At 38.1% G+C, this 16,124-nt stretch overlaps 1 protein-coding gene across 1 annotated transcript; it reads right to left on the bottom strand.

The window, feature by feature from the left end:
- Positions 1 to 22: 22 nt before the first annotated feature.
- LOC149828462 (pre-mRNA-splicing factor SLU7-like) lies at positions 23 to 13,202 on the bottom strand. The gene is made up of 10 exons (XM_090016851.1): positions 13,035 to 13,202; positions 12,822 to 12,934; positions 12,270 to 12,683; positions 11,989 to 12,124; positions 11,574 to 11,873; positions 10,334 to 10,550; positions 10,002 to 10,105; positions 9,806 to 9,874; positions 8,920 to 9,043; positions 23 to 429 (listed from the first exon to the last, which is right to left on the bottom strand). Exons 1-9 carry the CDS (start codon positions 13,071 to 13,073, stop codon positions 8,966 to 8,968), a joined length of 1,470 nt encoding a protein of 489 aa, XP_089872977.1. The 5' UTR covers positions 13,074 to 13,202; the 3' UTR covers positions 23 to 429; positions 8,920 to 8,965.
- Positions 13,203 to 16,124: the final 2,922 nt, after the last annotated feature.

Genomic DNA, 16,124 nt, shown 5'->3' on the forward strand with positions numbered 1-16,124 from the left:
GTTTGTTTGCTCGAAAAGATAATTTTCAAAACTCAAAATTATGAGAATCAATATATATATTTCAGAATTCATATTTGAATCTAACAAGATCCACTCTATATCTGATCCGTTTGCAGCCCTATACACAGATACCAAACCATCCACTCTACAAGTTCAAAGATGAAAATAGAACCCCTCATGAGAAAAAACCCATAAAAATAAAGAACCAGCTTCAACAAACACAAAATCACACTCCCTTGAAACTAAAACTTTGTTCTCTAAATTACATTAGTGATCAGGCTTGCCACCAGACTCCAACTCAACATGGTTCATTGTTCCAGAGACTGTAATAGGAACGAGTTCTTCAGCTGCCCCATCAACCTGGTAATACCAACGTGCGGCAATTAACATGTTCAACCAGAAACTCCGGGTGGACCCTCCAAGCATAGTCTGAAGCCAACAAGAAAGAGCCGAATACGATATTCAGAGATCAAAATGATAAAGAAATTACAATTGTCGTCATCAATGAAGTGCAGAATCGAGCCCTTGACTTGAACCCCTACACAACTGAAATGACTTCACAAAACAAACACAACTCCTGAGCCGAGCAGATGTGTGAATTGGAAAATGAAGAATTTCAACTCTTACCTTGAAAAATGAAAAGAAAACGAAGGCATACAACCTACAAACCAAGCAACATGCCGCACCCCAGGCAGTGTCCAGCAGCATGACGAGCTCTGTTTGGGAACTGGTAGCTGAGATGGGAGTCGAGGATTTGGGTTTAAATTTGGTCAAACTACTAAGGTGGTGATTACTTGGGAGGGAGAAGGTACTTTACGGATATGAGTGTTAAAATGTAAACTGTAATATATATATATATATATATATATATATATATATATATATATATATATATATATATATATATATATATATTATTTAATATTATTATATTTTCTTTTATTATTTTCTTTTTCTATTTTTTCTTATTTTCTTTTTTAGCATCTAGTTCAATAGAAACTAGATATTTGATTCAGTCAAGTTCCTGTTGAAACTTGACTGTGCAAATAGCTGTTGGACTGTAGTCCAACAGCTATAATAAATGATGTTGGACTATAGTCCAACAACTATAATAACAAATGTTGTTGGACTGTAGTCCAACAGCTATATTAAGAGACGTTGGACTTCCAACGTCTCTTTTGGAGAGCTCAAAATGAGCTCTCCTCTCTCTTTCACTTTTTTGTATATATAGGGGTGAACCCCTTCAATGTAAACCACTATGCTTCTTAAGCATTTTGTTCATGAATAAAGTATTGTTTATTTTTCAAGTGTTCTTCCTTTTATACCCTTTCAAGGGTCATGCTTGTAGTGTCTCCAATAGACACTTGTTTGTGAGTTATTCGTGCATTTGTTGAAGACCACCATTTCATTACATGGTGTCAGAGCCAGGTCCATGTAATGAAATGGTGGTCTTCAACAAATGCACGAATAACTCACAAACAAGTGTCTATTGGAGACACTACAAGCATGACCCTTGAAAGGGTATAAAAGGAAGAACGCTTGAAAAATAAATAATACTTTATTCATGAACAAAATGCTTAAGAAGCATAGTGGTTTACATTGAAGGGGTTCACCCCTATATATACAAAAAAGTGGAAGAGAGAGGAGAGCTCATTTTGAGCTCTCCAAAAGAGACGTTGGAAGTCCAACATCTCTTAATATAGCTGTTGGCAGCATTTATTATTATAGCTGTTGGACTATAGTCCAACAACATTTATTATAGTTGTTGGACTACAGTCCAACAGCTATTTGCACAGTCAAGTTTCAACAGGAACTTGACTGGATCAAATATTTAGTTTCTATTGAACTAGATGCTAAAAAAGAAAATAAAGAAAAATAGAAAAAGAAAATAATAAAAGAAAATATAATAATATTAAATAATATATATATATATATTACAGTTTACATTTTAACACTCCCCCTCAAACTTACGGTACAATGAGCGAAAGTTTGTCTAAGAGGAAGTGAAATCTGGGAGCAGCGAGAGGCTTGGTGAAGAAGTCTGCTAATTGATATTCTGATGTAACATATGGCAAATCAATGGTTCCATGTAAGTATTCATCTCTAACATAGTGACAGTCCATCTCAATGTGTTTAGTGCGCTCATGGAATGTCCGGTTGCTTGCAATGTAGATCGCACTTTTGTTGTCACAGCACATTTTGAAGCTTGTGTTGCTTTAGCTCCCATATCCGCTAGCAATCGTCTGAGCCAAACAACCTCCATAGTGGTGGTTGTCATGGCTCTGTATTCAGCTTCGGTGGAGGAAAGAGAGACTTTTTGTTGCTTCTTACACCTCCACGAAATTAAGGTTTTACCTAGGAACACACAAAAACCAGTAGTTGAGTGTCTATTATTGGGATCACCTCCCCAGTCAGCATCAGTATATGCAATTAAATTTAATGAAGATGAAGCAGACAAGAAGAGTCCTCGTGAAAGAGAGGATTTTAAGTATCTAATAATACGCAAAATTGCTCCCATGTGCACGGAGGTGGGAGCATGCTGAAACTGACTGGCTGTATGAACCGCATGAGTTATATATGGCCTAGTAATGGAAAGATAAGAAAGAGCTCTAACAAGTTGTTTATAAGGAGTAGGATCATCAAAAAGTTTTCTATCATCAATTTTCATTCTAACATTGACAACTTCTGGAGTGTCTACTTTCTTATCATCTGTAATTCCAGACTTGGAAACGATATCAAGAGCAAATTTAGATTGAGATATCAAATACCCCCGAGGGGAATAAGCAACTTCAATACCTAAAAAATATCTTAATAAACCTAAGTCAGTCATTTCAAAGTGAGTTTTAAGAAAAGATTTGATATTTGCAACTCCTTGTTTGTCGCCTCCGGTTTGTCGCCTCCGGCGATGATCATATCGTCCACATAGAGAAGAAGAATAATGATGCCTGCATCAGATTTCTTAACAAACAAAGCAGTGCCAGTTAAACAAGGTTGAAAACCAATATCAAGCATAACATGACTAAATCGGTCATACCACCCGTGACTCGGAACTCGACTCGTTCTTTATTGACTCGTGACTCGGCGGGTCAACTCGATGACTCGGACCGGGTTTTGTTAACTTTTGATTTTAAAAGAAAAACAATATATAATTTGTCTGAAACCATGTTTTTGAGTAAACATAGTCTCCAAATGTCTGTAAGAATATAAAAAGAACTGCAAAGAGCTATAGAGGTTTGCTTGAATAATTGAATTTGATATCTATACAAGCACTTTGACTAATTCATGACTTGAATTAGAGGATTTGGTCACCATGAGTTCAGTCTGCTACTACCTAAGGTTCCTAAAATGGCCAATCATATATGCTAGCTTGTTTTAAAAGTTTTAATTCCCTCTCTAACAAATCTATAAATGTAAAACAGGGATATATGTGCATATTGAAAGTTTACAGAATGCCCAATATCAACATAAATAAGCAATTTTCTCATGTATAAAACTATGCAGGAAATATATTAATGGCACAACTATAAAAAGACTACTAATATTTGAATATGTACAATGTTTGTTCACATAACAAATGGATGATGAAACCTAAATGTGACTTCCCATAGGCACTGTTGACCCACCATATATAGTGAGAATCATTTCTTTAAAATATTTTGCTAGAATAAGTTGATAACACAGGGTGAACAGTAGTTCGAACAACATGGCGATTTTATTCTATGGATTTAAATGCTTTTTTATCTTTAAATGATTTTTATTTTCTTTTTTATACAAAATCTGGGGGTAATCCTTGTTAAAACATATGTACTTGTATATTTCGAAACTGTAATTTGAAACTCAAAAAACAAATTTCAAACATCCCAAAACTCGCCCGAGTCAGGCCGAGTCAAGCCTGAGTCAAGCCCGAGTTTTGGCAAACCGAGTTTGCCTTGCCGGGTTGAATCGCTGGAAGGGCGAGCCGAGCTGAGTCAGCTGAGTCAACGAGTTGACTCGGCGAGTTTTAAAACATTGCGCATGAGTTATATATGGCCTAGTAATGGAAAGATAAGAAAGAGCTCCAACAAGCTGTTTATAAGGAGTAGGATCATCAAGAAGTTCTCTATCATCAATTTTCATTTTAACATTGACAACTTCTGGAGTGTCTACTTTCTTATCATCTGTAATTCCAGACTTGGAAACGATATCAAGAGCAAATTTAGATTGAGATATCAAATACCCCCGAGGGGAATAAGCAACTTCAATACCTAAAAAATATCTTAATAAACCTAAGTCAGTCATTTCAAAGTGAGTTTTAAGAAGAGATTTGATATTTGCAACTCCTTGTTTGTCGCCTCCGGCGATGATCATATCGTCCACATAGAGAAGAAGAAGAATGATGCCTGCATCAGATTTCTTAACAAACAAAGCAGTGTCAGTTAAACAAGGTTGAAAACCAATATCAAGCATAACATGACTAAATCGGTCATACCAGGCTTTTGGAGCCTGTTTAAGACCATAAAGAGCTTTTTCTAGACGAAGAGCTTTACCCTTAGGGATATTAATGCCAGGTGGGGCTTCCATGTATACTTCTTCAACGAGATTCTCATTCAGGAAAGCATTTTTGACATCTAATTGAAAGATAGGTCATGTTCTAATGGAGGCCAAGGCTATTAAAGTTCTAACAGTGGTCATACGGGCCACAGGAGCAAATGTTTCTTCATAATCGATGTCATACTCTTGGGCATATCCTTTTGCTACTAAACGGGTCTTATATCTTTCCAGGGTCCCATCACTTTTGGTTTTGACTTTGTATACCCACCTACAACCTATAGGTTTCTTACCCGGAGGGATATCTTGTATCGTCCAAGTATTGGCCTTTTCTAGTGCATCCAATTCTATTTTCATGGCTTTTATCCATTCTATATGATTTTTGGCTTGAGAATAGGATGATGGTTCAACATATGATTATATTAATGTAATGGCGGCCCTATACGTGGGTGAAAAATATTCATAAGACAGATTTTTCTGGAGGTTTAGAGATTCTAGACGTTCTTCTAGGTGAGACTTCAGAGTATTTTTGTAATGCACATGGAAGATTTTGCTCTCTACGTCTTGAATATTGTAGACTAACATCCCTATGGATTTGCTCTTCATTATCATCATTTTCAACAACAATAGGACTTTGATCATTGTCAAGGTCACATCCAACATCACATTCATTGGATTTTGAAGTTGGATCAATCAAAAACGAGTATTCAGTGACATCCTTGGATTTTTCAAATTCAAAGAAGCTTTCTTTTTCCAAAAAGATACATTTCTTGACACATATAATTTGTCATTTTGAAAATCGAAACACTTGTAGCCTTTTTTATTATCAGCATATCCTAAAAAGGCACATGGGATTGCACGAGAAGAGAGTTTGTCATTTCTGTTGGTGAAAACAAAACATTTGCATCCAAAGACTCTTAATCTAGAATAATCTGGAGTTAAATTAACAAGCTTTTCTATTGGAGTTGTATTCTTTAATGAGGAAGATGGCATCCTATTAATGAGGTAGGTGGCAGTTAGGATCGCTTCAGCCCAAAAACTTTTTAGAACTTGATTTGCAATTAGCAATGTCCTAGTAGTTTCCATAATGTGCCGATGTTTGCGTTCGGTTAGGCCATTCTGTTGTGGAGTGTGTGGACATGATCTTTGATGTGTAATACCATGTAAATTGAGATAGTCTTTGAATTCGTTGGACATAAATTCTCCCCCTGAATCAGTGCGAAAAACGGAAATATCATTTTGAAACTTATTTTTAACCATTTTATGAAATATTTGGAAGTTAGCAAAGACATCAGATTTATGTTTAAGAAAATAAATCCAAGTATGTCTAGAAAAGTCATCAACAAAAATGGCATAATATGTATAACCACCTTTGAAAATAACTGGTGCGGGGCCCCAAACATCCGAATGTATTAACTCAAGTGGTCGTGAGGAAACAAAAGTTCTACTAAGAAATGGTAACCGTCTCATTTTGCCAAGAATGCAGTCTTTATAAGAAAAAATTTCAGAATTACAAAATTTTTCCAAACTTGAAAAATATTGAATTTTAGACATATGAGGATGGCCAAGCCTTTTGTGCCATAAATCCAATTCTAATTTTTAAATATTATAACAAAATGCATTCTTGGGTAATTCCAAAAAGTCCATGTAATAAAGTCCTCCTTCTCTATGGCCTTCCCCAATCAGCTTCCCTGACTGGCGATCCCGTACCCAACAACCATGAGAAGAGAATGAGATATTACATCCATAATCAGATATTTGCGAGACAGATAAGAGATTCAAATTAAGTTAGGGATATATCTAACCTCTGGGATAAAAAATCTTTTGGATTTTTGAAGATTTTCAAAACATCCTATTCCTTTTACTTCAAGAGATGTGCCATCGGTTGTAAAAACCTTTGACACACTTGAATTATTTTAAGACATTCGGATAGACTATTAACATTTGGGGTCATATGAAAAGAAGCACCAGAATCTAAAAGCCAAGGAAAGTTACCTGGACCGGAGAAAGATGCAACTGCCGCTCCAGTTGAGGCTTCAGTTGAGGAGGATACCCCTTTGAGAAGAGGTTGAAGGATTTTCATCAGTTGAGTCATAGACACAGGTGCATCTTGATCTTTTGACTCGGATTCAACAGATGCAACTCTTTTTCTTCTCTTCTTTTTAACTTTGGACATCGAGGCCTATAGTGCCCCGGTTCATGACAATGATGACAAATAACTTTTTTTTTATCAAAGTCGTCATTTTGCCTTCCAAAATGAGGCGGCTTGTAAGTACAAGTATAATTCCCCGGTCTAGATACAGCTAAAACGGAGTCATCATCAACTTTTGGAGTACTTTTTCTAAGTCTATTTTCCTCCATAGTGAGCTCTTCTATAGTATCAACAATAGAAGGAATTTTTCCACGATGTAAAAGGGTCGATTTGGTGGATTCAAACTCCGGCCTTAGACCATTCACAAATTGATAGAAATGTTCCATATCGAGTTGCTTTTGGCGAAGCTCGATATCTTCGGCACAATGCCATTTGGGCTCAAGAAGAGCCAACTCTTCCCAAAGTTCGGACAACTCATTATAATATTCTCGAATAGTTTTATCTTTTTGAGTCATTGTCCGAACTTTATCTTGTAAATTGCATACATGTGCAATATCTTTAAGGGAATACATGTTTTTGAGGTATTCCCAAGCCTTATCGGCATGCTCAAACTTAGCTAGACTAGAGCATTTTTTAATGTTTATGCTATTGATGAGCCATGACATAATTTTTGCATGCCCTATCCTCCATTCTTTCCATTTCTTTCCATAAGTGGCTAACGCCTTACTCTTCTCTTCTTCCGTTAGAGGAACCTCTTTATCACCCTCTTTCTTGGTAAGAGATAGTTTAGGTTCCAAATCGGAACCATCCCCTATACCCCATAAACCTTTTCCCCAAATGTGGTGCTTCATAATCGAAGCCGACATTACATAGTTAGTATCATTTAGCTTCATAGGAATGATGGTGATCTTATCATTGTCATCCATCTTTTACAAGGGTAAGAGAGGAATAAATAGGAGGAGAGAGAGAGAAAAATAAAACGAAAAGAAAAAGAGTAGACAAAGGAATAAGAGAGGATACAAAACCAAAATTTTTTGTAGCACAAGTTCGCCTTTCTTCAAACAAATCTTCTTGAGTCAAGAACAAGGTGATGAAACACCTTTTGTAAATGTGGCACAAAAATCGAGGCGGAAGCACTTCAAGATCTAAGGATTTCGTAGCTCTGATACCATGTAATGAAATGGTGGTCTTCAACAAATGCACGAATAACTCACAAACAAGTGTTTATTGGAGACACTACAAGCATGACCCTTGAAAGGGTATAAAAGGAAGAACACTTGAAAAATAAATAATACTTTATTCATGAACAAAATGCTTAAGAAGCATAGTGGTTTACATTGAAGGGGTTCACCCCTATATATACAAAAAAGTGGAAGAGAGAGGAGAGCTCATTTTGAGCTCTCCAAAAGAGACGTTGGAAGTCCAACGTCTCTTAATATAGTTGTTGGACTACATTCCAACAGCTATTTGCACAGTCAAGTTTCAACAGGAACTTGACTGGATCAAATATCTAGTGTCAATTGAACTAGATGCTAAAAAAGAAAATAAAGAAAAATAGAAAAGAAAATATAATAATATTAAATAATATATATATATATATATTACAGTTTACATTTTAACAATGAGAAATGAGGCGAGACGACCTCTCTTTTGTATTTCAACTCAAAAAATGGACTTGGTAACTACCACCTCAAGATGATAGCTGCAAATTCCAGGACTTCCACTGCTGCAAATTTATAAACTCCCTTCGACTCCCAGCTCCCAAACAGAGCCTTAAAAAAACTCTTAGTGGGCACTCAAGAAATTGAACATCGTCTCACACAAAGCAACAGTATGAATCATCGTATATAAACACGACAAAAATAAAAAAACAACAAGCGAAAGTAGAAGAAATGGAAAGGACATATACACATTTTATCAGCCAACTGGAAAACAACCGATAAACATTAAGACAAAAACACAAACTTCATTGGCACTCTAAGCTGTCATCGATATAAAATTGGTAATGGGAATGAGTTACATTTCTTGCGAGCCCACTTGATGTAAGGCATCAGCCAGAAGTGTGGCCAAAAGACAAAGCTTCTGCTGAGTGAAGACAGTCAAAGAAATGGTTTCAGTAGGTTGATTTAGTTCATAGGCCATGTTTGCTGCGAGATATGTTGATCGATGCATGTTCGCTTGCAGAAAAACGCAAGCACGTTACATGGCACCCATTGTGGTCGAGTTGGAACCACAGTATGGTGTTATGATACATAAAAATAGTTTTCATTGTTGATTTAAGCTTAATGCTAAAAACATGCCTGTATAGCTAGCTGCTCTACCAAGTCGAGATGGGCCCATCCTCCCTTAGTGCAGGAAATCCTTCATTGGATCATCACGGTGGATCTTTTTCATCCTGTAAGCTTCCATATCTTCTGCAGTAACCTGCACAACTTGAATTCTTAAGCACCAAACAGCAACACCAGGAACACAAACAAATAGTAGAATGAACACCTGTACAAGGTTACAGACAAATTGTTTACAGTCATCAAGACTTAAACTCACTGAGACAAACAAGCTGTATATGCTTAAGTAAAGATACACATTTTAAAGACTATTTAGATTGTAAGGCCAGGTCTGGGCTTCCATTTTTCAACCCAAACCTATGTCACCTGGGTGCGGGTACAGAGGGTACGACATGGCACTTCCAAAAAATGTGGGTATGGGGACATGGATATATATATATATATATATATATATATATATATATATATATATATATATATATATATATATATATATATATATATATATTGTTTGAACTTTGAACTGACACAAGTCTACTTTCAATCTGGGTCAGCTTTGACACAGGTCTAATTCAGACCTAGGTTGAAACAGATTCAGATCTCGTCTGAACAAGATTTATGTTTGGGTGCACTACAATGGGTCAGACATCAGAGCCATTGACTACAATGGTGTTAAAATCTACTTTAGAAGTAAAGAGCAAATCGGAAAAACAACCTTTGTATATTCACTTCTAACAGAATTACTTGAGATAGAGATGAGAAGAAATTATTTTATTTAGTAATAGTGGCCAACTGTTGAGAAACCTTCATAATTGGAAAGACAGGCTCAGACTCAAACATCAAGCCTCTCTAACTTTCGTTTCCTTGAGAAAAAACACGCTAGGGATGAAAAAGACAGTACCTCATCGTTCCATTTAACATTGTACTTCCGCTTTCTTTCATCTTTCTCCTCCCTCTTTCTTACATCCTCCTACAAGGAAAGAGAAACAGCAGTGAGCAACAATATATGAAAAAACCCGGCTTTCAAACACATTTTTTTGAATAGAAGAAAGAAATTTCAAGCACTAAGTTTGATATTGCATATTCCATAACTTTACCTTTTTAAGTGCCTCAGCAAGGCGTTTCTGGTCCAGAACAAGGTCATCAGGAACATCAGTGCCCCAAGTAGCCAGCCTTTTCTCTTCAACCTCAGCAGGCTTTTCTGTATGGTGCAAATTAACTAGTTAGCAACTCAGAGATACCAAGATAGTTACAACCACAACTAGAAATTGTGTGCAAGCATGAATAACTCATACACACTCGCACATAGTGCATGTAGAAGCTATAATTTTTATTGCTACTTCTTAAGAGCCAACCCAGGCTTCACAAAGAAAAGAATTTATTTGTATAGTCATATTCCAAAACCTTCCAAGTATTACTGACAACTGACCTTCCATAGCTTCCTTACGGGCAATATTGGCTTTCATTAAATGGGTTGCTGCTTCAGCAGCCTCGATTCCTGCTGAACCAGTACAGTAGCTGTTCCGAATGGTCTGCCTGCAACACTTGTATCCCCACTGGTGATCTTTCCACCATGAACCCCAAACACTTGTGTGATTATTGATATACACATCCTCCTCATACTTGCTCCTTGGAAGGGACTTCTCCTGCAAAAGGCAAGATGAAAAAAGTTAACCAACCAAGGCCAATGGAAATACATTAGCACATGTCCATGATAAACATTCTTAACAATAATAGCACGATATGGAAAAGCATCCAAACACATGAATTGACCAAAATGATATGAAGGACTGAAAGTTTCAACTCTCCAACACATGATCAAGTCCCTAGGAGATAATGTGAACCAATGTATACAGCTAATTTGACAACCACTACAAAGTCATTGACTAGATACAATAAGATGCACAACGAGAGGTTATGACAAAAAGACGCATATATACTACTTCAACAATCATGCAGTCATTCACCAATATACTATAACATACACAGAAATTTCTGATATACACTTGACCTACCTCTATGCATGATGTCCAGTATTAACACAAACAACCAATTGCAGATACCTACCTGATGCAAGCATGACCTATAGTAGTCAGGTAATACAATTCTATCTCTCCAGAAAAAGTACAATTTTTAAATTATTTCAAAATATAAAATTAAGTAACCAAGAGAAAATACACAGCCAACTTTGTGCACCGCCTCAAGGTCATCCAATCTTCTGGATTAACACAAATAACCAAACACAAAGCTGAGAATATTAGGGGACATTTAGTAGATAATATGTGCTCCCATATGTTCTTCATTACAACCGAGAACCATATAAACAGCCAGATAATAGAATTTTGAATAGGAAGTGGACCGCAAAAAGGAACCAACAAGGATCAAAGTTTGATCATTGGCTTTTTTGAAAACAAAAGATATTTGATTTCTATACATTTAAACTGACAAGCAATTTATATGCACTTTGTTATGGACATCTAATTTAACAGAATTAAACAACATATTGACTTTTATCTGAATAAATTTACAAAAAGTTCCTACTTCCACTTTTTTAACTAAAGCATGTTCTCATGCTGTCACATATTTGACATGAAGGTCAAGCACAACAAGCAACCATGCCGAATTAATAAAAAAAGAATCAAGGAGGACATCTGAACTATGAGTCTTACCTGACCCTTAATGATTCGGCCAGCACGATCATACTCAACCTCTCGTTCACTCTGGCCCAGTAGAAGTTCCCTATGAAGTTCTTCTTCAGAAGCTGCATTTCCATACTTTTCCATGATAGATTCCTTCGTTTGAGACTTCAGCTTCTCTTTTTTCACTTTAAACTCTTTGTACAGTAGTTCAGCTTGAGATGGGGCTGCCTGCATATGAATATCTTGTCCCTTCTCAAATGCTTCCCAAGCATGAATATTGAGCTGCTTAAACTCTAATGCTTGCCCACTTGCACGATATTGGTTATCTCCCTGAAGCATTGCCACAAAATAAATCAGTATGCTATTAGATACAGGATAAAAAATATCGGACTAGTGTTGGGGAGCAACTACCCTCACTCTCTATATCCATAGTAAGAACGCTTACCTCATAGAACTTTTCATTGGCATCTGCATCGGGAAGGGGGTCCTCCCTCATGGATCGAGTTTTGGGATCATAATACGCAGAGTTGACATCAAGATTTAAAAGATATTTGGCTGTATCTTCTCGGATACGCAAATTCCTGGAGATAAAAAATAAGCATTTGGAGAACATTTAGAAACACATAAAAGACAACTGACAAATGGAAACCAAAAAACTAGAGAGGAAATTTCTCAATAAGAGCTGAAATTCAAAAAACAATATAACCTGAAAGTGCCTCATATTACCTGACAGTTCCTGTGCTGCCACCACCAGTTGTTCTTACACGTTTCTCAACCCTTGCAAAATCCATCTGCTTACTCTCATCAACCTTTGCTTCATCAACCTTCAGCTCATCTTCATCATCATCCTCATCACTACTGTCATCACTATCTTTCTTCTTATTGTTTTTCTCTTCCAAATTTTTCATCTGCTGCTCTTTCAGATATTTCCTTCGAGCTTCATCCCTTGCTTCATATCTCTGAATAACCCGAGCATATGTAGAAGCATCGTAACCATTCCAGCGATCACGTTTCCCCTCATAATCAAGCTCAAATGTCTCTATTTTCTCATCTGGTGCTATGTGCTTGTTGGTCCATTTTGCACCTACCTTCCGAGGCCTTTCCATGCATGACTTAGTGTCGTGTGTCATAGCTCCACAGCTTATATGCATAAGGCAAAAAACAATATGATGAGTTTTCTGTATACACGAAGTCCAAAAGAGGGACGGAAAGAATATTTATTGCAGTTTAAAATTCAGGTAACCATATATCAACATCATTGATGCAACAGGGACTTACTTTTCACAGGCACCTTTTCTGTACTTGTCAGCCTGGAATATTTTTGCACCTCTGTCATACCAATCCTTGGTGTAGTTTGGATCAGATTTCCACTTCCTTTGATGTTTCAAACTCTGGTTACAATGGATAGAATATGTATCAGAAACCGCATGTAAAGATTTCTGTCAACCATATCAGTATAGCATTGTGTATGTTTGATAACGGACGACTTACTGGTCTCTCCGCATTAAGATACCAAGGTGCAGATGACATATACTGTGGAATATGAGGATTGATCTCTTTCCCATCTTCATCAAGCTCTGCTGGAGCCAACCCCGCCTTTCGAGCCTCTTCCAATTCCAGCTGTTTTCGGTGGTCCTCTCTAGATTTGAAGGCCACTGCAGATGTAAAATTTCACAAAATTCCAACTTTTAATACCAAAAATAAAAGGTAACAAATTGGGAAAGCAAAATCACGCATTTACTCTTATGTCAATCAAAATCGACATGAAAAACAAACACCAAAATATATGACTAACATTATATAATCTATTTCTACAACAAAGAACAATAGTCATCTTCTCGAAGAAATGAAGATCAAATTAGAAAAATTCACATTAAATTTTTAGATATCCAAAAGGTGTCCATGCTCAGTAGAAACCTCGTAGGAACTAAGATATGATATGCAATTCATAAATCTTATTTAACCACACAAACAGAAAAAGCATTAAAGCAAGTCCTATTGGCAAAGGATAACGATCAGATTAAAAGCAACACTAAAGCATATAATCAACAAAAGACAAAAGCTTTCCTGATGAAGTCGCCATCGCTACTGCCAATCGAAGCCCGACCGGGAGGGGAAGAGGGTGGCGATGTAGTGTGCTCAAAGATATTTTATTGTGCTGCGAAATAACGATGAAACAATTTTAATTAACAGAATAAGAGAAATTGATCCTTGTACCAGATTTTCTTGCTTGCACACATAAGACATCCACCATATACCACAAAACATTGCAGTTGTTTTAAATAATTAGAGCTGATGAGGGTAGATGCAAAAGACCTTGAGGTCTCCCAAGTTGAAACTCTAAATAGGAAGAAATGGAGAAACAGGAGATTAAAGGTGGCCCTATGTAGTTGTGGTAAGGCCTGTTGATGATGGGTTAAGAGGATATACATATCATAGTAGTGAAATAGGATAGAATAGGCCTATAAGACCCAAGGTCCCTAGGAACAGGCAAGGCTTAAACTGCCACCCTTGAAGCATGCAATTTTCCTTTATCTCCTTTTTCTACGGCCCCTTTGCTTCAGCCCTTTTAACATATCGCAAGGCCACACTGGCAGAAAAGCCCCAGCTTTTCCCACCATGGGTTAAACAAACACCCAAAACAAAGGGAGGGAAAAGACTACACTGGTAGGTGTGGTCCTCAGCTTCTCCCTCCATTCCCATGAAACTGCATCCACACCTCCAACCCTTGAGGAAGGTATTTCATGGGAAAGCCAACATAGCAAGCGTTTTTAGTAATTTGAAGGCAGTGCAACAGCAAAGTGCCAGCAATCCTTAAAGTGTGAAGACGTGCATTGGGCGCAAGAAAGCATAAGCGGTGCACCGGGGTACGAAATCGTACCTCGGCCAAATAAATGTGCCAGCAATAGAGGCATAAGCAAGTAAATACACAAAGCAATGCACGAGGTACGAAACAGTACTTCGGCTAATCAGTAAATGCGAAAAAGCAAATAACATGTGCACTAAAGCGCGGCGGCAAAAGTAAATGAGAAAAAGTGATGTTTGATACACGAAACCGCGTATCAAGCTAAATAAATGCATAAAGAAAATCAGCCTTTGCACTAAAGTGCGGTCGCAAAAATAAATGACAGAAAGCGATGTGGTGTATCGAGCTAAATAAATGCATAATGAAAATAGCTTGAGCATTAAAGCGTGGTGACGAAAGTAAATGACTGAAAGTAAAGACGACAATGATCGCAATACTGCGTTCTTGAATTTAAAAGTGTACCACTATATATATATATATTCACATTTTAAGTATTTTAACTTAGTTCAATTCATCCAAAGTCCATTGCTCAACTTTTCCCTACCTTGGGGAGTCTCTAAGTTACGTCTGCCTAAGTAACGAAAGGTTTGGGCTGAGTTGCGCGAGCCAGATTCATCGTTCATGCTGCAAAAGAGCAAAGCATGAATATATATACTAATATTCAAAAATAAATAAAACCGGAGAGGCAGGTGGGCTCGGCAGTCAAGCCGGGCCCAGCCCTGCCTGCAGGGGCCAAAGGCAAAGGGTGGGCTCCGCTGATGAGCCGCAGCCGACCCCGGCCCTAGCAAGAGTAGGGAGACAGGGAGAGGGCTCAGCCCCCTCCCTTGCGAAAAAGAGAAACAGTGAGGGGGGCGAGCCCCTTCCCCTAACCTATACAAGGAGACAGGGAGGAGGCTCGGCCCCTCCCTGGCGAAATAGGGAAACAGGGAGGGGGCCGAGCCCCTCCCTCGCATCCCGTATGACAGGGAGGGGGGCGAGCCCCTCCCTCGCATTTAGAGAAGGCAGGGAGACGGCTCGGCCCCTCCACAGCTAAAGGAGAAAGGACCGGGGAAGGGGCTTTGCCCCTGCTGACCGAAGGGGGACGAAAAAGAAGAAAACGGAAGAAGAAGACAGAAGACAACAGGAGAAGAGGAGGAAGACATCAGAGGAAAGAGGGGGGGTTAGGGGCGTACCTGGAGGTCGTCGGCGTCGGCAGACGAACAAGAGAGAGAGTCGGGCGAGGGTGAGCAGAGAAGGAACGAGGGAGAGGGAGCTGCTGCTGAGGGGGGGCGGACGGAAGGAAAAGAGAGCGGGAGAGAGGAGAGGCGTCGAGATCGAGAGTGAGTCGGGGGGGGTGGGGGGTTTGCGCGTGTGTGTTGTTTGTCTTTTGTGAAAGAGGAAACCTCTCCGTACGCTTATTTAAAGGCATACGGGTTAAAGGGTTTGGATCCGGATGGGATGTGAATTTGACTCGGGTTCAACTTTTTTCACGAAATAGGGGTTTGATCTCCCAAATCAATGCGGGTGAGAGAAGTGTTTTACAACTCCAGTTCGTGTACCCGATACGACTCGGATGATCTTGATTAAGAGACAGAACTTGTGTTTTGGTTTGGTCCTTTGAAAAACATTTATCAAGACCAGTATCGTGAGGTATGCGTAGCATAAGGATACTGTGATAAACAAATGAGAGATCTATGACAATCTCGCCTCTTACGAGATTTGAAGGATAAATCATGTTCAGAATAAGATGTTTGGTTTAACCTATATTAAGTATGCACTTTTTCAAAAGATGTGGG

The sequence above is a fragment of the Nuphar pumila genome, chromosome 9, assembly GCF_984573655.1.
Source record: "Nuphar pumila chromosome 9, dmNupPumi1.hap1.1, whole genome shotgun sequence".
NCBI classification, from domain to species: Eukaryota; Viridiplantae; Streptophyta; class Magnoliopsida; order Nymphaeales; family Nymphaeaceae; genus Nuphar; species Nuphar pumila.

Excerpts from the sequence above, each read along its gene's own strand:
- LOC149828462 (XM_090016851.1), bottom strand. The coding sequence starts at position 13,073 with ATGTCATCTGCACCTTGGTATCTTAATGCGGAGAGACCA. Across the intron at positions 12,125-12,269 it reads GGCAGCACAGGAACTGTCAG|GAATTTGCGTATCCGAGAAG; the intron begins GTAATATGAGGC and ends TTTTATCTCCAG. Across the intron at positions 9,875-10,001 it reads TTGCTGAGGCACTTAAAAAG|GAGGATGTAAGAAAGAGGGA; the intron begins GTAAAGTTATGG and ends CTTTCCTTGTAG.